Genomic DNA, 27,934 nt, shown 5'->3' with positions numbered 1-27,934 from the left:
TCCTACCAGGGCTAGCGTTGAGAACTGTGATCCTTAGGTCTCAGCCTCCCGAGTAGCTAGGGTGGCACCCAGCTGAGCTGGGTCTTTTGTTGTCAACCCTATCACACTGCTAGCCCTTATGTGATCTTTTAGGGCATCTCCTCATGATCTTCGGGGGCCCAGGATGGCTCTCAGGCCCCCTGACCACCTTCCTTCTCCCAGCTGGGTGTCGGCTTCCTCCAGCCATTCTTCACGGCCACGGTTTGGAGACGTTTTGCCACTCGTCTGTGGGAGGGAAGCAAGAGCAAGGGAGTAGAGCCACGAGTTCGAGTTTCAGTTCTGTCACTCGATCCTAGATGGGCACCGAAGGGTCTTGGTTCTGTGTAGAAGGGGAGCTGCTCATCTCTCAAGCTCTTCAAAGAGGGCTGACCCTGCCCTTCCTGGCTGTGCTGATGAGCCGGGCATGGATGGGAACCAGCTGTGGTAGGTGCTCAGTAAGAACCTCTGCATCCAGGCGTTGTCTTTCCTAATCCATAGACACGGGCACCTCCCCTGCACAGGGTTTGTGCCTGCCTCTCCCCGTGAGCTTGGCTCTGCCTGGGGGCTGAGCCCGTTGACGCCTGCCCTGTGCATGCCCGTCTGGGGGTTTCTTTAGGACGGGAAGTATCTCTTCTTCTTTTCCAGTGCCTGGGATGGAGTTGGTGCTCAATGCGCGGCGAGTGGTGTCCGTCTAATTGCCCTTTTCCCCTTGCCCCCCGCCCCGCCCCGCAGCCCGCCCTGAGGATGCCGGCACCAGCCTCTACTTTGTGAATGACTCCCTGCAGCAGGTGACTTTCTCCAGCTCCGTGGGGGTGGTGGTGCCCTGCCCGGCCGCCGGCTCCCCCAGCGCGGCCCTCCGATGGTACCTGGCCACGGGGGACGACATCTACGACGTGCCCCACATCCGGCACGTGCACGCCAACGGGACGCTGCAGCTCTACCCCTTCTCCCCCTCCGCCTTCAACAGCTTCATCCACGACAATGACTACTTCTGCACCGCGGAGAATGCTGCGGGCAAGATCCGCAGCCCCAACATCCGCGTCAAAGCAGGTGAGGGGCTGGGGCTGGGGAGGGTGGGGGGCCTTGGAGGGGCCTCCTGACTATCTGGCCGGTCTTGCAAGATGAGCTCCCTCACCTCTCTGAGATAAAATGTTCCAGTATCAGGGCAGGGTAAACCGAGGCAAGAGCTCCGCCTTCTGCCATGGGCGTGTCTGAGGGTAGATGTGGACCCTCACAGCCAGTGTCCCGCACCCTGCCCCCCTCCAAAGACACAGCCCTCCCTCAGGATCCTCCCTGCCGGCCACGAGCGCTGTACCACAGCCCCAGGCGGCTGCCAGTGCCTCCCCTCTCCCCTCCTCCCCTCTGGCTCCTCCACGTCCGCTGCCTCCCTACCCCGGCCCCCACCAAGGGGAAGGACGAAGGCCAGGGAGGGCCAGGCCCACTGCGGACCACTGAGACGGCTCCCGGTGGTGCTAGCAAGGCTGCAGGTGCACAGCTTGGGGGGCTGCCAGGGTCTCCCAGGTCACCCTGGCAACCCTGGCCGGGGGAGGAGAAGAAGGGCGCGCTGCCCAGGTCCCTGCTGCGGGACACGGTGGGCAGGCAGCAGGCGGGCTCTGGGCGTCCCAGTTCTGCTCCAGCCTCTGGGAGACGGGGACAGGGCGGAGGTGGCCCAAGGCCAGGCCAGCCCACCTGCCGGACCCGACCCCTGAGCGAGCAGCTGTTGGGAGGCAGGAGTGAGTCCTGGGAGGAAGGGGAGGAAGGGGGGTTCTGAGGCTGAGGGGGTCAAGGCTGGGGGTGCAGGTCGTGGTGGGAGACAGGAAAAGCAGCAGGGATTGTGGGGCTGTGTCTACGTCTCTGCACATTCTACGTTTGGAGGCGACCTGTTTCAAATATCCTTTCCTCATCCATTGCCCCCTACTTTTCCCCCGCCCCCCCCCCAGCCCTAGTATGAAGTCCAGTATTTGAACTACATTTCCCAGGGTGCATTGGAGTGGCCCCGACGGGTTACACCAGGTGCCACAAGTTCTGTTTCTTCAAACGACGAGCCCCCCCCCACCCCGTGTCCTCAAATGATGTCACTCGGGGACAGGAATCGGCGCAGGGAATCGACGTCGGTTTCCCAAGGAGCTCTCGCTTCCTTCCTTGCCCCTGGGCGAACACGGTGCCACCACGGCGTGTTGTCTTTGAGGCCCAGACCTCCACATGGGAGTCATTAGTACTGAAAGGAAAGCGTGGGACTGGGGTGTCCCGTCCCGCAGAGGAGGTGCACTTTTGTGGCGGGGGGGGGATCCCCAGCTGACCTGTGGGGTCGGGAGAAGGTTAGAGAAAGGAGATGCATATCCGTTTAGGTATAAAGGCAAAAGGGCTTAGGGGCAGGGCTGCAGGGTAGCACGCCTGCCTAGCAAGTGTGCAAGGCCCCGAGTTCAACCCTCAGCACCACAATAAAGAAAAATAAACCTCGACGAAAGGGGGAAAACGAGAGAAGCAACAACAAGTGCTGACAGGGACACCGGAGGAAGGAGGGCTCGTGCACGGCGGCTGGGCGTGTAAACCAGCGCAGCCACGGTGGAGATGAGTGTGGACGCCTCAGAAAACTAAAATGGAGAGCCAGTGAGCGGGGTGGGAGAAAGAAGAGGCTGCTGGGGGCGGAGAGCGAAGGGCGCGCCCGTGCCCCCCGCGAACCTTGTGACACGCCCGTCTGCATCTCGCTGCAGTTTTCAGGGAACCCTACACCGTCCGGGTGGAGGATCAAAGGTCAATGCGTGGAAACGTGGCGGTCTTCAAGTGCCTCATCCCCTCGACCGTGCAGGAATACGTTAGCGTCGTGTCCTGGGAGAAAGACACGGTCTCCATCAGCCCAGGTAGGAAGAACTGGCGGCGGCGGGCGTGGTGCTCGCGCGTTGACATTGGTTCTGAGGAGCGACTGCGAGGCTCCGGCAAGGAGCATCTTTGGTCTTCCTATGGTCATCTCTGGGGAAGGTGGTGGCCTTGTCCTAGGGGCCTGGACCTCCCCTGGGCATGTGAAGGTTCCAGAAGATACAGCCCCAGAGGAGTGGTGCTGTTCTCTTCTTGACTGGTGGGGCTCTTCTCGAATCCTCGCCATCCTGATTCGGTGGCCAGCGTCGGAGATGGGGTTCGTGCTGTGTTGGGCGCCCATCTTGCTGCGCCCACTGTGGTTGTGAGTTTCCTGTTTCGCCTCGGCAAGGCCTGGGAACCTCTGGGTGGCTGTGCAGGGTCCCCTGGGCCTGAGGCTGAGGGTGGGGTGAACTGTGTCCAAGTGAGGTAAGCGGTACATAGCCACCAAAGACCCAAAGGGTCCTGCGGGCAGGGAGTTGGGTCGGTGTTGTGAAAGCCGGTGGTGTAAGGGCACCCCAGCTCTCAGCACAGCTCTGGGAGAAGCCCCGGGAATGTTGCCTGGCAAAGTCCCGCCTTTCTAATGGAGTCAGACTGCAGGTATTTAAAATGTGGTGACATGGTATTTCTTAGGCAATTGGATTTACGGACTCAGCATTATATTCATTATATACCCTTAAAATAATAATGATAGTGGAATATCGTGAGCGCTTACTATTTTCCAGGCTGTGGGCTAAGAAACTTTCAAGCATGATACCGTGTTAGTCTCCCAAAAGTCCTGAAGTGTATCCCTGCCCTTCCACTTTGTAGAAGAGGAAACGGAGGCTCCAAGAAAGAAAGTAGCTTCGTCCAGGCCGTTACGTTGATTAAGCAGAGGGCGGGGCGTGAACCCACCTCCGTGGGGTTTTAATCCGCCAGGTGCATTCGGCCACGCCCGCAGACCTAACCGAGGAAGCACCCCCTCGGTGTGGTGTGGTGGAGGCTTTGTGAACGGAAAGAGCACACGCCAAGGCTGAATGTTTAAGGAAAGGCCCAGGGGGACCAAGTCCAGGGTCATGACGGAAGAGCCCAGCATCTGGGACTAGAGGACTCACTCCGGTCGTCTCCCCCCACAGGGCCTCAGTGCCCCCAGCTGTAAATTGGGCTCACAGGATTAAGAATGAAACCGCGCTGCCCAGCATGCACTGGGGCATACTGGCTCATAGCCACTGTGCATCTTTCTATCCTCGATGGTTTCTGTCGTGGTGCCATTGCATCTCCCCGGGGTGGGGGTGGGGGACGGGGAGAGGGGCGTCTCCTAGGGTGGGAGCTGGGTGGGGTCCATCCATGCACCTCTGCCTTGTGTTCAGGGTCAACGCTCACTCGGTGGTGACCAGGGAGCGATGGATTCTGGGAGGCCGCTTAGACCAAGGCATGGAAATGAGGGGGAGCTGGGCAGACCCGAGCAGATGAGGGAAGATGACTTAACCTGCTAGCTCCGTGCTGGGGAGATGGAGGCGGGAACCTCCCCCAGGCGGCCCTTGTAGTTGGTGCTTCAGGGCTGTTTTGATGTCAGGACTGGGCTGGAGGCCCCAGAGGGGGTAATTATCAGGGAAGTGGCCTTGATGTTAATCCGCAGGGCTGTGTTCAACTTTGGCGTGATAGAACCCTCGCCTTCGCTTTGGTCTTGGAGAATTTTCCTCCCCAGCCCAGCCCTCCAATCCCATCCATAATCATTCTAGATCTTTCTACAGCTGTGTGTTAGATCCAAGGGCAGTCTTTCCTTACGAACACGACTCTAACTATAATGGTCCTGGAGGAAGGGAAGAGACAGAGAGAGCGGAGTTGTGTCCTGCAGCCCCTGTAGGCCGGGGACTCTGCTTGGGCACACGTACCACGTGCTGTAAATTTGGAAAAGGCAAATGGTTTGATTTGTTTTTTTTTTTATATATATATACAATTAGGACTTCCTGCTATTCACATTCCTACTATACTCTGTGGGGTGTGTGTGTGTGTGTGTGTGTGTGTGTGTGTGTGGATGGGAAGGCTTAGTGATTGAGGAGGAGGAGGAACAGGAGGAGGAGGAGGAACAGGAGGAGGAGGAGGGAGGAAGGACCCAGGAAGCATCTCTTTGGGGAGGGAGGAGCTTATGACCCCCTGGCTGCTGCCAGCCCCCATAGCTGATGTTCCGGGAGTTGAGCAGTTGCTTTTGGACCACCCCTGACTATCTTGGAGGCAGCCATGGAGGCCTCTCCTGCTCCTTTGCTGTGCTTTCCAAAGGCTGGGAGGAGAGACAGCCCCAAGTGTGGTCTTTCTTGAGGCTACTGACTGCGCATGACTCTGCTTGCTTGCCTCAACTTCCCCTCCTTCCAGCGGGTCTTTGTCCTTCAATCTGGCTGCATCAAGGTAGCGGTGCAGCCCAGATCCGCCCTCCTCTGACCTGCCAGACTCTGCCCCTTACTTCTCTCCCGGGGGGACTTGATCCTGGAGCCGCTAGGGCGATCACGGGAGGACTAAGGACTGTGCACCAACATAAATTAAAATTAAGGCCTCCAGCGAGCTGAGATGTGGTTTAATTTCCCATCTGCATGATCACCATTACAATGCATGTTATTGGATATAAAGATAAATCCGGCCCTGTTCCTAATAGCTTTTAATTTCCACCAGACCTGATTATATCGAAGCGGGCTCCTTATGGGAGTTTCCCAGCATGCTCTTCCCCAGCATCCTGCCTGGCTGTCTTCGCCTCAGTGGGGAGTTTTGGACACCACTCAAATACGGGCCAGATGTGTTCTCTGCTGCTCTGGAAGACTTCCTGCATGAGGCCCCTGGCCACCCCGGATGCTGGGCTGTTGTCCTGCTGGGCCAGGCCAGGTGTACGTCTGCCCTTGTTGTTGTTGTTGTTGTGGGAAGAGAGCAGCAGGGACAGTGTGGACCTGCCTGGCAGGGGTGAGGGGGAGCCCAGTGATTTCACGAGTCTTCCTCCGTGACTGTCCCCAAGTATCAGGGACGTGATGCTCTCCATGAGCTCCCAGGCATCCTTTCCCGCCTCCCTGCGGCCTGCAACCAGCCTGGGAGTCTCTGATGCCCTCCTGCCCCTTGTGCTTGGACTTGGTGCCTGTGTCCTTTAGGCTGGCAGATCCACTACACCCTCCCCTGCTGTTCCTTCCTTCTGTCTTGTCTGTCTGTCTGCCTGCACAGACAGGGCGGGTAGATGGCGATCTCTTTGTCAGCATTTGATCCCCATGACCAGCATAGCTCTGCCACAGAGAAATAGTAATAAGATTAATGATAATACCTCTCGTGTATGGAGCCCTCTTTCGGGTTAGGCGTTTTACATATATTATCTCTAATCCTCACGATCACCCTTTAAGGGAGATAATGTGGGGTTTGGTTGTTCTGTTTTCCAATTTTACAAATGAGGCTGTGGAGGCCCAGGAAAGTTAAGCATCTTACCTGAGGCCACACAGCTAACAGGGATTAAGCCTGGGCTTTGAGCTGGGGTTCTCAGCTTCCTCTGCTTCCCACGGCCTGACTTGTCAGAGAAGATCCTTCCTATGGAATCGGTTGTCCTTGGCTCTCAACCCAGGCGGAGGGCCCATCCTTGACCTTGGACTTGCTGGGGGTGGGGGGAAGGACAAAACTGTGTCGTGTCAGCCCTTAGGGTCACCTCTGGTTGTGCGTACCAGGACTAGAGGCTTTGGCTAAAGATCGATCAGTGGATAAACAGCCACCCTACACAAAGGCCCAGCGGAGCAGGGCTCAGCTCAGGCCCGGCAGGAGGTACAGCGCTTCTGCTGGGAAGCTCTGACCAGCCCCACCGACAACCCCAACCTGGGGAGCAAAGGCGACCCCGCCTGCTTTGGCCTTGGTGTGCTGAGCCCACTTCCTGGGGACGCTTTGCTCAGGCGGATCCGAAGCTCACTTCGGGGTCTCGTGGGTCTCCAGCAGCTGGGGTGGGAGGTGGGTTTGGGGCACAGATGGGCGGGGAGTGGCTATCTTTGACACGGTCATCACGGGGAGGGCGGCAGCCCCGCACTGTCCTGCCGGCCTCTCCTGTGTGTGCCTGGCTGGCACTTGGTTCGGAGAGGGTTCCCCCCGCCCCTCCTTTAACTATCAGTTCTTTTGCCTTCTTTGTCTAAACCCTACCCATCCTTCAAAGTCATGTTCAAATAGCTCGATGTCTTTCCAGGATGTCTTTCCTGATTTCCACTAAGAATGGATTTAAGCATCACCCAGATTAACCTCCTCCTGGGGAAGCCTTTGCTGAACTCCCTCCCTCCCGCCCAGCGCTGCCAGCCAGCCAAGTCATTAACCGGCTTTGTCCTGCGATGAGAGTTAAACACTACAGGGGTGTGGCATCCTCCAGAGCCAGTCCTTCTTGTACTCAGCCTCTCCCTGGCCCTCTCCTGCCCCCCAGCCCCCTCCGCTCCCCACTCCTTCCCTGCCCCCTCCTCCCCTGCTCAGAGGGGACAATCAACCTTAGGGACAGGGTGACGGTTCCTTCTCCCCTTCCACCCCGATCTGTGGGAAAGGGAAGGGACCCCCCCAAAGTCACATGGGAAGTGGGCGTTGCCATAGTTACCAGAATTGTGAGTGGAGTCTGGATCCCCTAAATATGATCTTGAGCCGGGACAGATGACCACTGCCCGGGCTCCAATATTTCATGGTGATAACTGGGCACCGTAACAGAAGCACGGGATGGGGGCATATTGTAGTCATCTCCATCTGCTAGCATCTGTGGGTATTTAGTTATTTACTTATTGTTGGTCATGGGGCTTGCACGCAGGGCCTGGGCGTTGTCCCTGAGCTCTTTTACTCAAGGCTAGTGCTCTCCCACTTTGATCCACTTCCAGTTTTCTGGTGGTTTATTGGAGATCTCACGGGGGCTGAGAATATGGCCTAGTGGTAGAATGCTTGCCTCGTATACATGAAGCCCTGGGTTCGATTCCTCAGCACCACATATATATAGAAAAAAGCCAGAAGTGGTGCAGTGGCTCAAGAGGTAGAGTGCTAGCCTTGAGCAAAAAGAAGCCAGGGACCGTGCTCAGGCCCTGAGTCTGCACCCCAGGATTGGCAACAAAACCAAACAAATAAACAGAGTCTCACGGACTTTCCAGCCTAGGCTGGCTTTAACCACAATCCTCAGATCTCAGCCTCCTGAGGAGCTAGGATTATAGGAGTGAGCCACCAGCACCCATCTATGGGTTGTTGTTTTTCTGATGGTATTGGTGTTTGAACTCAGGGCTTTGCACTTGCTAGGCAGTTGCTTTCTCTGTGATTTTATCCATACATTAAGCCCTTTTGTTTTAGGTTATTTTGCAGTTAAGGTTTTGTGCATTTTGCCCGGCTAGCCTTAGACAGTGATCCTCTTACCTACACTTCCCACATAGCTGGGATTACAGATATGACCACTGTAGCCACCTTGTTTGCTGATACAGGAGCCCCAGCAAGCACTCCTTCTCTCGAGGAGGTGAATGGTTCCAGAGAGACAGCTGGCTCTTACTTACAGTTGGCTTTGGTGGGAAGAGACTATCAGGTACAAACAGTCTCATGTTCTTCCTCCAAGTGCACAGAGAAAAATCCTGCCTTCGCAAGCCTCTAAACACCCTGTGGGTGAGAGACTCCAAGGCAGCAAAAGAATCCTCTTGCTAGTCAGAGGGCCTGCGCGTCATTCCAGGAAGAAGTAAGCGATCCGTTCTCCAGTGCCTGTGAGTGACAAGTGCCATTCCTGTGTCCTTTCACCTATCTTCATGCCTGTCCTTTGTCCTATTTAGAAGTTGAAGCGGGGGGGGGGGCGGGGGGCTCGGGGTCACTGAGCCAGGAGGTGGCAGGGTGGGGTCTGAGGCCAGGGCGGGGCGGGGTCAGCTCCTGGCCGCCTGTGCCATCCACGAGCCCCATCCCACCCGGGCTTCCCACAGCCATGGACCTGGCAGAGACCAAGGCTTAGAGAGCTGGGAGGGCCGAGAGGTGCTGTCCAAGGTCCTGCCGCCCTGCGGGGCTCCTGTGTGGGCGCCCTCTCCAGGACCTCTCCAGTGCGGGGCAGGACGGACGGGTTACTCCATTCCATCCGCTGTGCTCCCAGCGGAGCAGAAATGTCCCGCGTCCACGCGTGATCCCGGCTGGGCCTGCGTGGGTCGTGTTTTGCGTTTCCATCGAGCGCGTGGCGGGCGCGTTCCGTTTCCCCGAGCACCCACTGGGTGACTTTCAGCAGATTTCAGACGAGGGCTGGGCTGGATGGAGCTCAGCCCCGGCTCACGCCGCGGCGGCAGACGGGAGACGGGCGGCATTGTTCCGTGAAGCCGGCCCCTCTGTAAGTTACCCTGAAATCAGCACGGAATGCTCTCTCGAAGGTTCTCCTACACAGACATCATCATTAGACTCCCTCGTTTTTGTTTAATGCCTACCTAACTGTGCCGTCGTCGAAAAATGTGTGTTTAGTGAAGTCAAGGGTTGCGGGGAAATTACAGGGTTTTCACAAACGCATTTGCTTTTCTGGTGCTCACGCCAGAGTCGGCGTGGCCTCGGGTTCCCGATCTCACTGCAAACACGGGCACCGCTCGCCCAAGCCTCGCATCGCGCGGGGGGCGGGGCTCGTTGCACGGCAGAGCTACGTCCGGGTGACGTTTCCTGCCACGCCTGTGATTCGGAATACTGCGGCACGGCAGAGCCAGGGCCTTGGAAACACAGCCCTGAGGCTCAGAGCCGGGGGGCGGGGGGTGGGGTGGGGGAGGGGAGGGGGTCGGAGGCTGCCTGCAGCAAGCGGGCGCTCGCATCGGTAAGCCTTGTGGGCACCGGCACACAGTAGGTGCTCCGATCGTGTCTGTGCAGGGCTCTGAGGAAGACTGAAGCTGGACAGCGACGAACCCTTTCAATGTGGTGGTGAAGGTGATGAGCCCAAGGAAGGGAGGTGTGACTTCGGCCTGGTTCAATGGCTGCTGGAAGAAGGCCACCTTTGATCTTGCTATGCCACACGTCGGCGGGGCTGGCGGGGCATGGAGACTCTTTTATCGTGGGGAGACGCTGTGTGGCAGGGAAGACTTGGGTTCGAATCTTGACCCTGCTTCTCACTAGTCGGAGGGTCTGGAACAAATCCTTTACTCTTTCAGGGTCTTGCTGTCCTCAGTCCTGAGGATTAGATATTGGGTACCCTCCCCACTCTCTCTCATTTATTTTTGGCGGTACTGGGGTTTTGAATTCAGGGCTAGGCAAGTGTTTTGAATTGATGGCGAGTACTCTGCTTTCGAGCCATGCCTCCATCCCTTTTTTGTGCACTGGCTATTTTGAGATGGGAATCTCTCTTTTGGTCCATCTGCCTATTTTGTGCTTCCCATCAGAGCTCGGGTGCTAGGCACACGCTGGTACATCCAGCTTCCTTCCTTTGGTTGACTTGGAACTGTGATCCTCATGTTTTCAGTCTTCCACATAGCTGGGGTATCAGACAGGAGTCACCGTATCGCTATTAGCTGAGAAAGAATCTCAAGCGTTATGTCTCAGCTGGCCTCAAGCCATGGTCCTCCAGCTCTCGACCTCTCAAGTCGCTAGGCCTTTAGGACAGCGGCCAAAGGGCGATGATGGTGAGACCCACCGTCAGGGGCAGGTAGAGGCAGGGAGCCGGTGGCGGTACTGCCCCGAGCTCAGGGCCGAAGCCCTCGTGCGTGGCTCCTGCTTTGGGGGTCTACCCAGCATTTGTCTCTGCGTAAAGACCACCAGGGCCCTGGCCTCCAAGGCTGCTTGCTTGGAAATATAGCAAGGGCAGGGGAGAGGCCCCAGGGCTTGGAGCCAAGCCACCCAGCAGGAAGCGTCTCCCTTTGGTATCCGAGGCTCCTCCCTCCACAGCTTGGGCGTGTCCCGCTCAGAGCAGGCCCGCGTATGCATGTCTTTAGGGATATAGAATCTTCCAGATTCCCAGAGAGAGCAAGGAGAAGACGAATGAGGAGAAAGAGGCCAGTGGGAGAGAGTAGTGATGGGGTGGGGTGGGGTGGGGCAGGGGCGGAGTCCCAGCTCTCAATTCAGCTCCACCCCCCCGCCCCCCTCCCCGCGCCCCACGGGGTGAGCTTCAGTCTGTTGGGTTTTCTGAGACTTTGTATAGCAGTGTTTTCACAGAAGGTCCTTCCTTGCCTTAGGGTAGGACACCGAAAGGGAAAGCGCTTGTGTCTGGAACGTTCCAGAGCCCCCATCACCGATGTGGGCCTAGTGGAGCTATTTTGCAGAGGCTTCCCCAGGCTGGGGGGGGTGGGGGGGAGGGATGGGGTTGTCCCCCTGGGTGGGGCTGGGTCGGGCCACGCCGGCACGCCTGACGCAGAGCCCGGGCCCCCGGCATCCGTGTCGCTGGCTACCGTGGCGCGGGCAGCCGGCAGAGGGCTGAACTTTGCGTTCGTTATTGAGTTCAGCAAATGTGTTGGAGCGCTTCCCGTGTGCGAGGTGCCACGTACGTGGTGTTATGTAGACACTGCCTCCCAGGGGGGTTCGCTTGGGGTGGGGAGGACCCCAAGGGACGCGGTGAGCTTCCTCTTCCCACACACCCACGAAACGCCCGGCGATCAAAACACAGATGCATGCTGCGTGCGTATAAATAGCATACGTGCGTCGACACCGCGGGCGCGCGTGTTCACACGGTCTCGTAGTGACGAGCCAGGGGTCCACCCGTGTCCATCACCTGCGCAAATCCCCCACAGACAGCGGAGAGAGGCAGGGAGAGGGGGCGCTTCTGCCCTAAGTCCCCCAACTCCCTGTTTACCTTTGAGGCATTGTAGTTTGTCGTCAGCCTCGGGCCCGTCCTTATTGAATGGCACCTGGGGGCACCGGGCTTGCTGTGTCACGGGAGAGACCAGGGTACAGGAGCGGCCGGCGCCGTCCGGGTGGCTGGGAGCTGGGGGGCGGGTCCGGGCCGCCCTGGGATCCACGGGCCGGGCCGCGCTTCCGCCCAGGGAGTTCTAGAATGCCGGCAACCTCAGCGTTGCGCAGCGGGCTCTCGCAAGCACCACGTCCGCCCCCGAACTCTCAGACGAGGGTCCCCCGGTGGGTCCAGGACGCCCCCCCAGCTGGGGTCCGCGGGAAGGAGGCCGGGAAAGCCCGCGTCTGGGGGAGTCGCCGGGAGGGCGGCGGTTTGCTCTCAAGGAAGACAGCCGGGTTCGGCTGGCGCGCAGCGGCGCCCAGGGAGGCAGGTAAACCAGGCGGTCGGGGCGGAGCGCCATGGACAGGGAACGGGAGCGTGAAGATCGGGAGCCAAGAACAGTCTGCAGAGAGTTGTAGGGCTTGCTTCTCGACGATCAAGGGTGTGAGATCGTCTCGGCCTCAGCCCGCTGGGGTCCGTGTGTGCCCTTGATGTATCGCCGGGTGTCCTCTGGGAAGGAGGGGGACAAAGCCACCTCCTGTCCCATATCTGCACTCCCGTCTCCTTGCGCCGGCTCCCCACCACAGTTCAAGCAACGGGAGGCTGCAGGGCAAACGCGTCTCCGGCCTTCCAGACTACAGGTTAGGATTCCTTAACCCGAACAGCTCCACCGTTCCAGACTCTCTGGGCCACCAGCACGGTGCTCCGAGTTCCCTTCCTGCTCCGTGCCACTGAAGCAGGCTGGGCACCGGGGGACCCCGGGGCACGGTGACAGGGCTGTGCCCCGGAGGAGGCAGGGCCAAGGTTCTGAATTCAAGTCTCATCCCATCCCTCCCCAAATGCAACCTTCTGTGTTCACACTACGATAACAATGCTGCAGGCAAAGGCGTGAACCAGAACTTTATGACCAGCCGGGGTACATTATTTAGAAAAGAAAACAAAAAGTGAAATTAAAAATAAAAAAACAACAAGGACGCCACCAAACCCCCACCAAGTTGCAGAAGGATGCATACATTACGGTACCATTTGTGTAAAGTTTGCAAACATGCAAAGCAGTCCTCTGTATTGTTTCTGGGTACATACATATGCAGCAAAAGTATCACGGCGTTCACGGGAATGATAAACACCATACTCAGGGCAATGCTTACCTCGGAGGAGGAGGCGATGGACTCAGGGAGGGAAATACAACTGCACAATGTTGTCTCCCCCCCCCCACTTCCCCCCCAAAAAACCCATTTCTTCAAAAAATGATCAAGAAAAAATACATCCATTCCCCCCATAGGCCTTTATATATTAGCCATATGTTTTTTTTATATGCATGCTTGTTTTTATAAGAACAAGAATCGATCCAAGGAGCAAAGGTGGCGAGGTGGATTTGAGGGGGGGGGTTCCCTGTGATATCGCAGGGTTGGGGACGGGCGTGCAGACAGAAAGGCTGTTGGCAAAGGGGAAATGGGGGTGCTGATCCTGGGGCGTATGGGGGTGGGGAGGCCCCCCCTCCGTCCCTTGCCCCCCACCCCCACCCCATGCAGACTGGCGGGCATACAGCTGCACCCTCCCAGGGGACTTCTGCAAGGCCACCTTGGGCAAGATTGGTGCTCAATAGTTGTTAAATAACAACAATTAAAAGTGGCATAAATATGAGACAAGAAATGTATCTGCCTCGGGACCCCACTGTAATCTGTTTCTGGGTTTAATGAGAGCCTGGAGACCCAGCGTGAGGCCACTGAAAATTAAGAACACCGGGAGGATGGATGGGGCTCTGTGGCCTTGTGTTCGGCTGCTCTGGCAAAGCTGGGAGCCTGGGAGGGCCTGGAGGGGGGAACTGGTCGGTGTGAGCGGCTCACAGATTAGGCGATGAACAGCTAGTTAGGGACAGGTGATTCGGCGACAGGTAGCTAACAGAGGCTCCCTTAATTATCCCCACAGAGAGGCCTGCTCCCAGCTCCAGCTCGGATTACAAGAGCTGGAAGCTAAGGTCACAAGAACCAGGAAACCTGAGAGAGAAAGGGGATCTCCAGCCCCACCTGGTCCCTGGGGCCCGCAGAACTGAGGGTCTCCGGGGCAGAGACCGGCCGGGATCTCCGGCCGCGGCCTTTCTGCTTTGGTTCTTAGACGCGCCTTGGTCGGTTCCGCTTCACTCTGAAACAGTGATTTCCCTCTGTGCCCCCCCCCCCGTTCCAGTTCCCCCCACTACATGCCCGAGTTCCCAGGTGGTGCAAGCAGATGGCAGAAGTGGTTTGCCAGGGATGGGAGAGGCCTTGGAAAGGGTGGAGCCCAAGCCCCTGTTTCTCCCTAGAGATGCCAACTGTGGCCTCCATGGACCTGACACTCAGTTCTCAGGAGGCACCTTGCTTCCAGGAGAGGGGGGATCTTGTTCTCATCAGGGTGGATTCCCGTTGAGACCCTCAAGAGATCTGAAGGAGTCACGAGGTTCTACAAAGTGGACGGAGATAGTTAGTATCTCTCTCTCTCTCTCTCTCTCTGTATGTTATGCACCCCGTGTTCCTGAACACCATTGTCTCCAGTCTCCCCTTGAATGGAGGAGATTCGAATGTTGGCCAGCCTGTGGATAGTTGGGCATGTGCCGAGCTGATGTGGGCAGGCGCTGGGTCGACCTTTCTGGAAAGCCACGGGGCTAGATGCTTCTGGAGATGAAATGGTCTCCGTTCTTAGGGTTCTACCCTCAAGAAATAACCCAAAATGGCAATAAAGACTTCTGTGAACTGTAATACTGTTCACAAGAGCAAAAACAGAGAATAGGAAAGGAAATATCCTAAGTGGTTGAATAACTTCCCATGTGATAATATCACTAAATCTTTTCGATTCGTCATTAACGTTGACATAAAAGGTCACGACCTGATGCCAAGGGTAAAAATACACTTTCTGGATAGGACTCCCATGGATGAGCTAATGTAACGTTTGGTCAGGTGGATTTCTGGATGGAGGTATTAGAAGATAATTAATGATGGCGGAGGTTCTTTCTAGAGTGGATTTGGGAATGACTTTGGGTTACTCTTCTTGGTCTTCTACAACTTTCAACAATATGTCAAGACGAGTCAGGGCCCAGTGTTTGAAAACTAGAAGGTGGACCGAACACCTGTTTCTTGGCGGGGAAGTGGCTACTTCTGTCTTTTCAGGAAACCCCTAAAGCTTCCTCAAGAAGCTTGTCTTTGCCTAGAGCTCGACTCTGCTGGGGCGAAATTCTATCTTAGGCCTCCCTGTTGCTTTCCAATCCCGAGCCTCCACGGTTGCCTTCCTTCTCTTGACCTGCTGCAGTTCCCTGAGGACCCTCCACCTCCCCCGGCCCCGGCCCAGCCTCCCATCCGCCTGGTGACAGCAACCGCCGTTCTGCAGCGACCACTCCCAGGATGCTGTAGGATTGTACGTCTTCCGGGTGCCTGCGCCAGTTTGTCCTGGCCTTTTCCCGACAGCCAGGCCCAGAGTGAGGTGCCCTCCCCAGGGTCGGGGGTTTTGTGAAGCATTGTGGGGGTGTCAGCAGCTTTGGAGCACTGGCTCTTAGTAACTCCGGGCCCCTTCCCTACATTTCCAAAGGAGAATAATATAGTTAGATAGCAACAGGATGGACTGTGTTTCCTCAGAGCACAGAATCTGGCCCTCATCCATCCTAGCCCGGCATCCTTGGAAATGTCCCGTGTCCTTCTCAGTCTCCCGGCGAGCCCTCGGGACGGCAGCGGGTCTGAGCCGTGGCTCACCTGGCCTTCGGGCCGGCTTGTTCCTAGTCCCAGCGCTGTTCCCTCCTCTGGCTCTGCCCTGACTCTGAGTGGAGGTGGTGGCTTCAGGGTCCTTGTTGATTTTCTTGTGCCCCTTGGAGACCTTCCTGAACCTTCCTGGAGGACATTTTGGGAAACAGAAAGACCCGGGTCTCAGAAACACGTTCTGTCCTGTAGAGTCCGCTGGGCGCCTGTTCCACGGCTCGGCCTTCCTTCCGGTCCCCAGCACCGATTGGGGGCTGCCAGCCCCGTGACCCTGCCCCAGAAAAGGGCCCAAGACCACTTTTCTGTTTTCCTACCAGGGAGAATTGGGGTCTTTTGCCCCATTTCAGGGAGAGTGTACGTGTATACTAACACGTCATTTCCCCTCCAGCTCTCCCCATTTGGCCCAACCTCAGAGCAGGGCCTTCCTTCTCCAGGAACCAGCCACTTTCCTCTGGATGGAAGAGGACGTGGCAGGGGCCTTGGCGGGAGGGGAGCAGGTGCCAGGTCTCCTGTTAAGGACAGGTGCTTCTCCTTGGAGCTCCCCCCACCCACTGTGTGTGTGTGCGTGCGTGCGTGCGTGCGTGTGTGTGTGTGTGTTGGGGGGAGAACTGATCATCTGCTTTTGACTCAACTCCAAGGAAAGGTAAAGCACAAAATAGAGAACCCTTTCACCACCACTTGTTTTGCATTTCTGACTGGACTGTGCAATTTGTGCTCAGGAAGAGACCTCTGCACGGGAGTATACATGGGGAGCGGACCCCGAAAGAAAGGGGGCTGCCGTGTGGGCAGGAAAAGCACAGATACCAGAGGAAGCGGCGGCAGGTCCCAGTCATCTCAGCTGTAAAACAAGAAGCCAGCGGGGCGCTGGGGGCTCGCGCCCACCATCCTAGCGGCACAGCCGGCTGATATCTGAAGATCACGGTTCAAAGCCAGCCTAGGCAGGCAAGTCTGTGAGATTCTGACTTGTCATTAACAAGCAAAGAGCGGGAAGCGGAGGTGCTCTGCCCCGGCTCAGCGGTAGAGCAAACAGCCTTGAGTGAAAACGCTCAGGGACAGAACCTACACCCTGATTGCAAGCTCCAGAACAGAGAGAGAGAGAGAGAGAGAGAGAGAGAGAGAGAGAGAGAGAGAGAGAGAGAGAGGCTGACAGAAAGTTCTTACTTCCTGTGTGTTATTCCGTCCCCGGTATCTTGACCGGCAGCCCAGATCAGCTTATACTCTTTCCCAGGGGGTCTACTTTTTTCATGTGAGCCCCTCCGTTCTATCCTAAATTAGTCACACTGTTCGTGTTCCCCGGTCTCACGGGTATGATCTTGGCCTACGGCTGGGGTTAGGAGGCCGGGCATACACAGGAGGGCGGGCATTTAGGTACCGGCGTGCAGGTGAGGGCTCCGTTGAATACATATGACTTTCACGGGACAAGGAGGCACGGTGTCATTTCTCTTATCTGGCAGCCCCTTCTCGTGTGTGTGTGTGTGTGTGTGTGTGTGTGTGTGTGTGTGTGTGTGTGTGTGTGCGCGCGCTCATCCTGGGGCTTGAACTCAGGGTCTGGGCACTGTCCCTGAGCTTTTTTTCACTCAAAGCTGGTGCTCTACCACTTTGGGCCACAGCTCCACTTCTGGCTTTCTGGTGGTTCACCGGCGGTAAGAGTCCCATGGACTTTCCTGCCCAGGCTGGCTTGGAACCGAGATCCTCAGATCTCAGCCGCCTGAGTAGCTAGGATTTCAGGCGGGAGCCACTGACACCTGGCTCGCAGCCCTTCTCTTTTCGTCTCTGGCCACTCATGAGTTCCCCCCAGAGGGGCTTGAATTATAAAGCCATGGTTTCAAGACCAGAGGGAGCCAGTTAGCTGTCACCATCCACTCTCAGGCCCTTCCTCCTTTCTGTGGTGGCACAAAGGGGTTCTTCGTGGCAGGAGGCCTTCCTTTGCCTTCCTTCATGACTGTGGTGCTCGCGTGTGCGTGCGCGCGTGTGTGCGTGCGTGCGTGTGCGTGTGTGAGACTCCTTCCTTCCACCCGCCCCACCCCCTCCTGCCCACCCCCCTATGCCCACTGGTCTGAGCCCCGACCCTGTCCCACAATGAAGTCGTAGCTCAGGTGACAGTCAGGAGAGCTTCCTTTCTCCTGGAGAGAACTCTCTCGACATGAAGGTGCGGGAGATCAAGGAGCAGTGGCTGTCGAGGGGAGAGGCTGATGGAGACAGAGTGACGGCAGTGACTTGAATTAATTCCCTGGTGTCGGATTTAATGAAGGCCTGCCTCCTTGGCGCTCCCAGCCATCGCGGAGCTGGGCTCGGTGCACAGCTCCAATTAGGAGTTTCTGCACCTCACGGGGGCGGGGTGTCTTTGAGTCTCCAGACGAGGGTGGGGGGGTGGGGTGGGGGTGGGGGGGTGGGGGGGGACTTGTCTGCCCCTCCCCCACCTCTAGGCTGCAACAGCCCCAATCCAGATGTCAGGAGATCTGCTCCTCTTAAAGGGGAAAGGACGCCCCGGGGGCTTTGCTTAGCCCACCTCAGACACACCTTACCGCCCTCTTTGCCCAGGATGGCCAGTCCCTCTTGTCCCCGGAGACTCCATGTCAGAATCACAGAGGCTGAGAACAGAGAGGGCACCTCGGGGATCACAGGTTCCAGAGTCGCACATTTAGTGACTAGAGCCAGGGTCTCCGGAACCATCTCTCTGGCTTCCGGCCACAGCATTCAGATGAGGGACACCCGCACGCCAGGGGCCGCTCCCCGGGCCGCAGGAGTCAGCGGTGACTCGTCACCATGGCGGAAGGGGGTCCACTCAGCCACGTGTCACCCCCGCTGGCCCTTGAGAGGATCCCTAGGACATGTTGTGTCTGCCTGTGGCTGGCCAGGGCACGGCACTGCCCTCAAGTTTGAACACTCGCTGCTCCAGCACACGAGACACCGCCTTGTGCGACGCTCCGCGCTTCACAGCCCAAAGCCGCCTCTCCTCATCTGAACACCCGGAGCAGTCACTCGCCGCACAAGTTAATAACAGAGTAGACGCTCGTCAGATAAACGAGGGCTGAGCTTCTGAGACGAAGTGACAGGCCTAAAATCAGGGGTGACCAGGGATGGCCAGAAAGATCCCGTGTGGCCTTCTCCCTCCAAGGCGTGTTCTGTTTGTGTTTTGCCTCCACGCTACAATGACACTGCCCTTACTCCATTCTTGTTCCTCCTCTTCTTTCCCCTCCTCCTCCTCTCTCTTCCTCCTCCTCCTCCTCCCCCTCTTCCTCCTCCTCCCCCTCTTCCTCCTCCTCCTCCTCTTCCTCCTCCTCCCCCTCTTCCTCCTCCTCCTCCTCCACCTCCTCCACCTCCTCCTCCTCCTCCCCCCCTCCTCCTAGGTACCCCTTATCGAGCCTTTTCTTTGTGCCTTTACACTGTGTCAAGCACTTTAGAGACGTTGTGCCCTTTAATCCTGACTACACCCCGTGAGATAGTTTTTAAATTTATTCTCACAGGACATGGCAGAGGCTTAAAGAGGTTAGCTGCCCAAGGTCAAGAGCCTGTAAGTGGCTTAGCAGGATTAGCCAGGACTGCTAGGCTCCAAGTTCACGCAGCGACTCTCGGCGTTCCCAGTCCTGTGCCCTCGCTCTGGGCCACCATCCTGGGCCACAGCAACCCGGGGATCGCTGTAGGCCCCAAGTCCCGGGAAAGGCTTAGAGATGCACTGTCAGCAGGGCACTGGACAGCCCTGTCCTGGGATGTCTTGTCCTGGTTCTGAGCTGGGCCTAGGAGAGGCTACTCCATCATGCTGGGAGCTCTGGACTTACCACAGGAGCCTTCTGCTGACTGCCGACTCCCAGCCTCAGGTCCAGAGGGGAAATGGTTTCCAGGTCGTACACACAGAGCCCCAGCAAACCACACCTTCCTGGTCCCCAGCCCCCTGTCACCCTCCCCCACCACCACCACCAGGCCATCCTGCTGAGTAGGCTCAGGCCTCAGTGGAGAACCTGAATGAGACACGGGCTGGTATGCCTTTGGAAGAACCATCTTTGCCCCGAGGCGAGGACCTGCCCATGGGCTTATCTTCAAGGTGCTCTGGTGTCCAGTGACATCTTCCTCAGTCCTCCAGCTCTCTCTCTCTCTCTGGTCTACATCCAGAAAAGTGCTGTGAGACTCAAAATGACTCGTCCACACCCTCCCTTTGCAGGGGTCTGATGATTCATGAGACCCCAATGTGAGCCACGGAAATAAATCCACACGGACGATTGTCCTACCCTGTGCTCTTGGCTGGCGAGGCTTTCATACCTCGCTCCGCCATGGTTTCAGCCATCTGGCCTCAGCTTGTTACAGACATCACGCTTAGCCCTGAGGCTTGGGGGCCAGGGGCTTGGGGGAGCACCCTGTACTTTGGGACGGGGACTTGAGGAGGAGTGGGAAGCTTTTGCAGGGAGAGAGATGCCTTTGTGTGACCTGCTCTGTATAATTTTGCTGAAACTCAGGGGCACAGATCAGATGCTCATAAATTAGTCGTGTTAAATAACAATTAGGTCAATAATGTCCTTTACCAAAAAAAAAAAAAAACTGTGGACAAATTACACCTACTGATAATTGGCCCCTTTGAAGAGGCTTAAGTGGAGAGCTAGTCCAGTGTTTACTGTCAAGATTTTGCTTTATTTACTTATTCACTGTGCAGGTACTGGGGCTTGAACCCAGCCTCTGGGCAACTGTCCCTGACTTTTTTTTTGCCCAAGACTGGCGCTCTACCACTTGAGCCACAAGCCCACTTCTGACTTTTTGGTGCTTACTTAGAGATAAGCGTCTATAGACTTTTCTTCCCTGGTCTGGCTTCGAATTGTGATCCTCAGATCTCAGCCTCCTGGTAGCTAGGTTTATGGGAGTGCACCGCCAGCATCTTGGCAAGTCTTGGAGTTTTAGGACAAAAACCTCTTTCCTTGCTCAACTTTACCCAGGAGAGAGTGGACCCAGGTCCTAGGTCACTTCCTGCCATTCCCATGGCCTTGACCTTGAACAAGGTCACCGTCTTTCACTGCCCTGAGCCTCTCTGCTTTTCCCTTTAGGTGGCTTTTGGGGACACGAAGGAAGCTTTTTGTCCGGGGACACTGTGGCCCGCTCTGAGGTTGGGGGCCTCTCTGGGCACCTGGAACAACTTGGGAAGATGAGCGCTTCCTTCTGCTTGGCCCTCACTGGTATCTGTCTTCTCCTCCTGCCTGTCTCTCTGCCCAAGCTCAGAGATGGTGCCCAGGCTTGTTACAGGGAGAAGTAGCTGGAGAGGGGTGAGAAACTGTCTGAAATAATTCCATCCTTCCCTGGAGACTTGGCGTGAATTTTATCTAATCACCATGGCAACAGATAAAAAAAAAAGAAAAAAAAAGGTGTGAGCGTATCGCCTTTGCTGTGATAATTCAGATTTATATATTCAGATCAGATTGGAGTTGGAGTTTTTTTTTTTTTTTTAAGGGAGCAGATGCAGCAGAAGGTGTGACTGCAAATAATGTAGCACAAATGTTTGATGATCCTGCCCTTTAAGAAGTGGAACGCAGTTTCCTGTAGGGTGGGTTTTTTTTTTTTTCCTTCCAGAATATAATTATTCCATCAAACCCATTGCAACGAGGACTCATTACGAGGCCTGGAGAATGCAGAGTCACGCCTGTGCCAACAACACGCCTGCGCACACACAAACACACACAAACACACATGCCTAGGCAGCCCCGGGTCTCTCTCCCCTGCCTCTGGCTGTCCCCAGATGGGGAACTTCAGAAAGCCTCCCTCCCCAAAGCACGGGGCCTGGATGAATGGCTGTCACTGCCCTGCGGGGCAAAGCTGGACGGCTCAGGTGTCAAGTGGGTGGTGCGGCCTCCTCCCTCAGCATCCTACAGGAAGAAAGCCAGGGCTACCCCTCCACACCAGCCCGCAGAGGACTGGCGGAGGCCCCTGGGAGACCCAGACTGCGGGGTTAATTCCGATGTCTGCACCAATGGCAGGATGCTGCCCAGGCCTCAAGGTCACATAGGCTGTCCCTAAAACCAGCCCCCTGTCTTCCCAGGGCGAGGAGAGGGGAACCCCCGCCCCCCATTGGAGGCTTGGCTTGAGAATGAGAATGGATCCCGAGCCCCTCTTGTCCACTCGAGGAAAACGAGCATGGACGCAGCCGCCCACTTTGCCCGTGCTTGGTAAAGAGGAGATACCTCCCGCAGGTATCTCATGCATCTTGACTGGCTACACACACACACACACACACACACACACACACACACAGACACACACACACACACACACACACACACACACACGCCTTCCCATACTGCACGGGGTCCCTCCGATGGCCCCTCACTCAGCCCAGCAGGGAGGGGGGTGTGCTGCCCACAGCAAGCGCTAGGGCCCAAGCCAGAGCATGCAGCCGAGTAGGGGAGAGACACCATCCCCAAACTTGGGGTCTTCCCGACGTCCTTGCTGGACGTTCGTTCTACTTCAGCCACAGACAACACCCACGTGTTCACTACAGAAATCCCAGCCCAGGCATGGCGCAGGGCTCGTGAGGACAGAGCAAGAGCCACACAGGTCCCCCGGTTCCCCAGGCTGCCCTCCTTCCGTGCACTTTGTAGCCCAGACCGGATCCAGGGGTGCCTGTCTGTGCCTGGACAGAGACCTGTCCCCCGGGACCTCCACCATCTCCACCCATGTTCTGCCTGGGTGGGGAATCTGTGTTCCTGAGTGCCAGAGGACCCCTGAGGCTGTCTACTCCAATGCCTTCCCGGGTGTTCATGCTCCCTGGGATCTAGCTCTCACTCTAGTTGCTGTCCCCGGAGCTTTCTCTGCCCTGTGCTTTGGGTTCTATTATGTGTGGGATGCCAGGCAGGGCTCCAAGCCCACCTGTTCCCTCTCCCCCCCCACCCCCCACGTGGTGCCAGGTTCCAGCCCATCAGGAATCCCTGCTGGCTGACTGGGCTCATCTCTGTGTCCTCAGCATCCTGACAGGGATCCAGGCCTCCCCTGCTGCCTCCTCCACGGCACATGGGCCGGTTCCGAAGACTCAGGTCTGCTGCATGTCCTCTCCCCATACAAGTGCAGATAAAGTTCCTCTCCTGTGGCAGGGACAGGTGCCAGACGGCCTGCGTGTGTTTACCTGGGGAGGCACCGTCCATTTGCAGCGTCTGGCTTCCAGAAGGTTTCCAGACTCGTGGCCCAGTGGAGACTCAGTGACCAGGGCACTGGGGCCAGGTTTGGGGGCCTGATCTTTCCCTCCTGGCATCTGGCTGATGAAGAGGGACCCCCAAGTCACCACAGAGCGTGAATTGTTAGGAAACGCCACACCGGCGTGGAGCTGTCCGTGTCTTTCCCATAATCCTCGGCGTGCCTGGAGTGGTCCCTGGCCAGCGAGAGGTCAACTGGCGCCCCATAGCAAGACTGTGACTCAGGGAGAGAGAAGGAAGAAAAAAAGCCAAGCATGGAAGCAGGGTAGCATACACCTGTCATTCCAAGCACTTGGGAGGCAGAGGTAGGAGGACTGAGAGTTTGAAACCGGCCTTGGCTACGTAGTGAGACTCTGGCTCATCACCACAGCACAAAGCAAACTGTTCGTCAGTGCCAGGCACTGAGCGAGGTGGCGTTCCCACATCATCTCATCCCATGGGTACCCTCAAGGTAAGAAGTACCATCGGGCCTGGTTTCCAGAGTAAAGAACTCGTTTATCAGCCAGGGAAACTAAGGCTGGGAAGCAGCCTCCCGCTCAGTGTGAGGTAAAGGGACCACCTCCTCCCACAGATACCTGCAGTACATCCATAGGCTGCTGTGTGTTTGTGATATTGAATTCTGCCTGTTAATCGCTAAGGATTAATTGTTAAGGATAAACACAAGGTATTTGTTTGGCTCCCAGCAAGCTCTAATTAAATGAGAAAGGAGGTTTGAGGCCAGGGAGGCTGAGACCCAGAGAGAGAGAGAGAGAGAGAGCTCAGAAGGAGCTGAGACCAGGCAAGGCCTTGTATTCTGCCAGCCAGGCTGGGAGTGGAGCAGGCGTGTGTCTCTAGGTGGCTGGAGATTTCAGACTCTGCTCAGCACCCCTTCATCTCAGGGGAGGCAGGATGGGGGTGGGGGGTGGGGCCACGCACTGCTGGCTCCCCAGGGAGCCTGGGAGGACGAGGGCCCAGCTGGACACGGGCGTGGACGGCAGTGTCCAGGACTGAGGGATGTTACATCAGCCCAGGACTTGGATCAGTGACAATGAAACTCTGTGTCCCCCCCTCGCTGATGTGTGCACAGTGGCCTCGTCACCGCAGGCCTCCGTGGGCTGGCCCTGACCTAGGAGACTGGCGTGCCCCATTTCTTCACCTCTGCCCTCTCTCATGGTGCCAGGCTGCCTCTTGCTGGTCCTATAGCCTGTGCTCCTCATCTGTGCCAAGTTAGGCTATGTAGTGACTGCTCATTTCTGTGTCTGGCTCCCCTGTGAACGGTCATTGAGTGCCTTTGAAGGTCAAGGAACTGCCAGGTTTGTTGAAACAGTTAGCTGGGCTCCAAGCTCAGAGTGCTGATCCCTTATGTTTGGGGTAGGATGCAAGATGTGGCATTTGGAATACTGTCTCAGGGGAGGCTCCTGGTCCATGAGCCCCTGAAACCATTGTCCTGAATACGGTAGCCTGTGCAATGGAGTCAGGGGCCCGGAGCACAGGTAGGTCTCTTGCTAACGATATTGGCATAGAAATGTCACCTCATCACCTCACATCTCTGAGCCTTAGCTTCCTTCCTCCATCCACTGGGAATGTCAATGCTTCTTGCAGCATCTGGGAAAATCAGATTGGAAAGTCTGGGCTTGAGTGTGAGGAGTTATGATAGCTGCAATGTGTGTCGGTAGATGGTTGGTTTTCTCTCCTCTAGGAGAAGCCCGGGTACCACAGAAAGCCTTTCAAAGCAGGGAAGAGATGCCCAGGTAACTCAATGTGTTGACTGGAAACTAGATGGAGTAAGCAAGAGGCCAGTTGCCCATACATCTATCTATATCTACATGGATGGATGGATGGATGGATGGATAGATGGATAGGTGTGTGTGTGTGCGTGTGTGTGTGTGTGTGTCCATGCATGTGTTGGTCCTGGGGCTTGAACTCAGGACTCAGGTACTACCCCTGAGCTTTTTTGTTCAAAGCTAGTGCTCTACCACTTGAGTCACAGTCCACTTCTAGCTTTTGGGTGGTTAATCAGCGACAAGAGTTTCATGGACTTTCCTGCTGGGCTGGCTTTGAACCAGGATCCCTAGATCTTATCCTTCTGGGTAGTTAGGATTACAGGTGTGAGCTTCTGATGCCTGGCTTGTTGCCCATATTTTTATGAACACATGCATAGATATATTTCATATGAGGACCTGAGAGTCTCCAGGGAAATGTGTGTGGAACCCTGAGGCGGGGGAGGGGGGCACAGGTGAGGAAGAGGCGTGGTTGACGCGGCTGTTGTTTGACTATTGCTGATGTCAGCCAGAAGGGTGTGGCTGGTGTCAGCATCTGCAGGAAGACTGGAGAAACTGAGCTAATTACCGCTAGGCCCACGAAAGTCTTTCTATGGAGGCAATGACCTAGAATGCAAAATAGGTTTCCTTTTGTGTGGAAAAGTGGGAGAAATCTAGCAAGGCTATTACCATGAAGGTAAGAACGGCTGGGGTGCGAACTGGCAGAAGGTAAGGACGGAGTTCAGTGTGCGTGGTGAGGTGGTGGAGAAACAAAGCGATGCCTTTTCAGAGAGTCCCATTCTAGAACAACGTGCAGCAGATATCTGGATATAGCCAGCCCACCTCATTTGAAGATGTATTACGTGAGGTTGGGACCCAGTGCGGTCAAAAATTAATAATACATTTCAAAAGTCTAAAGAGCTTTCCAGAAGAAAAACTTTACCTTCCCTCATGTATTGTGCCGCTCGGCTGATGCAGAGAAGCGAGAACTGCGATTTCCCCTGTCCTTTAATTTGGTGAGATCTACCCTTCCCCCAAAAGCAAATGATCCCCCCCCCCCACCCCGCCATTTCCCCCTCCACAGCAAGGTAAAAGTATATGTGCTTAAATGGAAGTGATAAAGTGAAAGTCTGAGCTCTGTTGAGAGGCAGCGTGTCTTTGGCGGGAAGTTGGGTGGTGTGTTGGGAAAAGTGAGTTGCGTGTCTGCACTGCAGCCCCTAGCCGTACGTCCGGAGCAGGTGTGGTTTGATCTCAATGGCAGCCTCATGGGGACCAGGTCACAAACAATCCTTCATCCAGCAATCAGCATCTATTGAGTAACCTGCCTTCCAGCTTCAGACAGCCATCGTCTCTCCCCTGTGCAACCTGCCCCTGCCTCCCATCTCTTTCTGCCTCTGTCTGCAGTTTGGATAGGATCCCATCACCACCCGCCTTGAAACCTGTCAGGACTCCTTACCCTGGGTGTGCATAGCAAAGGTCCGCACTCACGCTTGAAGGCGCACGGACTTCTCTGCTGTCTCATGCCCCTGGTTTTCCTTTAGTTGGTCGCATTCCCCAGAAGCCCCTTTCTGGTCCCCATGTCATCTTTCCTGAACTCCTCTTCAGATGTGTGTCGTCCATCCGTACGCCTTCTCTTGTTTCCGTCCGCGCACTCACCGCAGTTACTCAGTTGTAGGATGTCACCGCTCCTGAGCCGGACTGCCCATGTATACCTGTGAACACCCCCTTCGGTGCGCATCAGTGGCCCGGTGTACTCCAAGCTCAGGAACTCAGGCGCGTGAACAGCAGGCCGTGGCTCTGTGGGCCGCAGCTCACAGTATTAGACTTGCGTCAGTGGGGGAGATGGCTTGCTGTCAAGCTCTGACCTGTGCCCCTGGGAGAAGGCAAGCACCCCCACCCCCCGCGGCGAGACTCTGGCCGTACTCGCTGACCAAGTAACTGACCGACTGAAGTCCTGTGATCTAAAGTGAACTGGACACGGGACTTGTCCTCATTCACGGCACCCAAACTTTGAACCCTGAAAGGCCTTTTATGTCTGATTCTTTCTTCTCACCATCACAGAATGCCTGGAAAGGATAAAGTAGCTGAAAGTGATCACTCTGACTTATGACTACAAGTCCGCGTGTCCTCATATTCAAAGTCCTGACTCTGCCACACACTGGAGCACGGATTTATACCTCCGAGGCGATGCAAAAGATAGAGGCATTAAATCCGTGGTCAAGGTCTCAATCAATCCGGTTCCAGCGACTGGAATGGGGCCGTTGCAGGGACCCTGGTAGTCAAGGCCCAGGGCTGAGTGATTGGGGGTTTGGCTCAAGTAGTAGAAACATTTGCTTAGTCAGTATGAAGCCCTGAGTACACACACACACACACACACACACACACACACGCACGCACGCGCACACACTGATACACTGATGACTCGGGGGCAAGCCTACCAGCAGGGTGTGAGCAGCTCTATGGAAATTGAGGAATGGAAGACTCCAGCCAAAAGCCCGAAGAAACTGAGATCCAATCCACACTCTCCAGCCCACTGAGGAGACAGCAGCTGTGTGAATTTGGAACATGCCGGACCCCTGATTTATACTTTTTTTTTTTTTTTGGCCAGTCCTGGGGCTTGGAACTCAGGGCCTGAGCACTGTCCCTGGCTTCTTCCCGCTCAAGGCTAGCACTCTGCCACTTGAGCCACAGTGCCACTTCTGGCCATTTTCTATATATGTGGTGCTGGGGAATCGAACCCAGGGCCTCATGTATATGAGGCAGGCACTCTTGCCACTAGGCCATATCCCCAGCCCCCTGATTTATACTTTGAAGGTGGTGTTTACTACTAGGTGAAAGATGGTAGATCTTAAATCCCATTCTGGCTCTGGAGACTGCACAGCTATATCCTCTCATGAAGCATCCTGAGCTAGAATCCCCCAGCTCAGCCTGGGAGTCCTGACCCCAAGGAACCAGGTGGGGTTAGACATGAGGGTCGCTGTAAGCTGCTCCGTCGTGAGCTCATTTGTTACGCAGCACCGGATAACTAAGGCAGCCATTGGAGGGGCGTCACTGTTGTCTCTGGAGGAGTCTGGGAGCCCTGTGTGCGGTAGGTGGGTCCTGAGGCGGTACAAACAGGATGGAGGGAGGGTGAGGTCCTGCCTGCCCGTGTCGAAGCTGAGCTTGGGCCTCTTGGTGTCCTCCCTGGAGTCTGTGTCCATCTGTCTGCGCCTGTCTGGGAGCCTGGGGTCGGGGGAACGATTGGCTGACAGGGACAGGACCTGCTGGGCCCAGCTCCAGGCCCGACACTGCCCGCGCTTTACCACGGCCCCCTTGTTTTGCAAAACCTCTTTCATTTTGTATGACTGCACAGATGTGAGGCTTCGCCTGCTCCCACAGGCTGCCGTTCCGGGAAAAGAGAAAGACGTTCTGTGTTCTCTCCCTCTCGGTGGCGGGGCCGGCCTTCCTAGAGGTTATTTTTTTTTAATGTGCTTTCTGAAGGGTTGATTGTCCTCTGTGGATGCCCCTCCTCTGCCCCCACGGCCGCTGGCTGCCTGCAAGGGCAGGTGTCCGGGGTCTGCCGCTTCTAGCCCGTGTGACCTAGAGCCAGTGCTGTTTCTCTGAGGGTCAGGGCTAACGTCTACACAA

General features: G+C 56.3%; 1 protein-coding gene across 1 annotated transcript in view; it reads left to right on the top strand.

Annotated features, from left to right (window-relative positions):
* Positions 1-750: 750 nt before the first annotated feature.
* Dscaml1 (DS cell adhesion molecule like 1) overlaps positions 751-27,934 on the top strand; it is a 219,192-nt gene continuing 192,008 nt past the window's right edge. The window contains 2 exon segments of the mRNA XM_048343911.1: positions 751-1,068; positions 2,733-2,879. Of these exon segments, the coding sequence (XP_048199868.1) occupies positions 2,777-2,879 (103 nt within the window). The 5' untranslated portion in view covers positions 751-1,068; positions 2,733-2,776.

The sequence above is a fragment of the Perognathus longimembris genome, chromosome 3, assembly GCF_023159225.1.
Source record: "Perognathus longimembris pacificus isolate PPM17 chromosome 3, ASM2315922v1, whole genome shotgun sequence".
In the NCBI taxonomy this organism is placed as follows: domain Eukaryota; kingdom Metazoa; phylum Chordata; class Mammalia; order Rodentia; family Heteromyidae; genus Perognathus; species Perognathus longimembris.
Note: the sequence above shows the minus strand (reverse complement) of the source record. Positions and strands in the feature narration are given on the sequence as shown.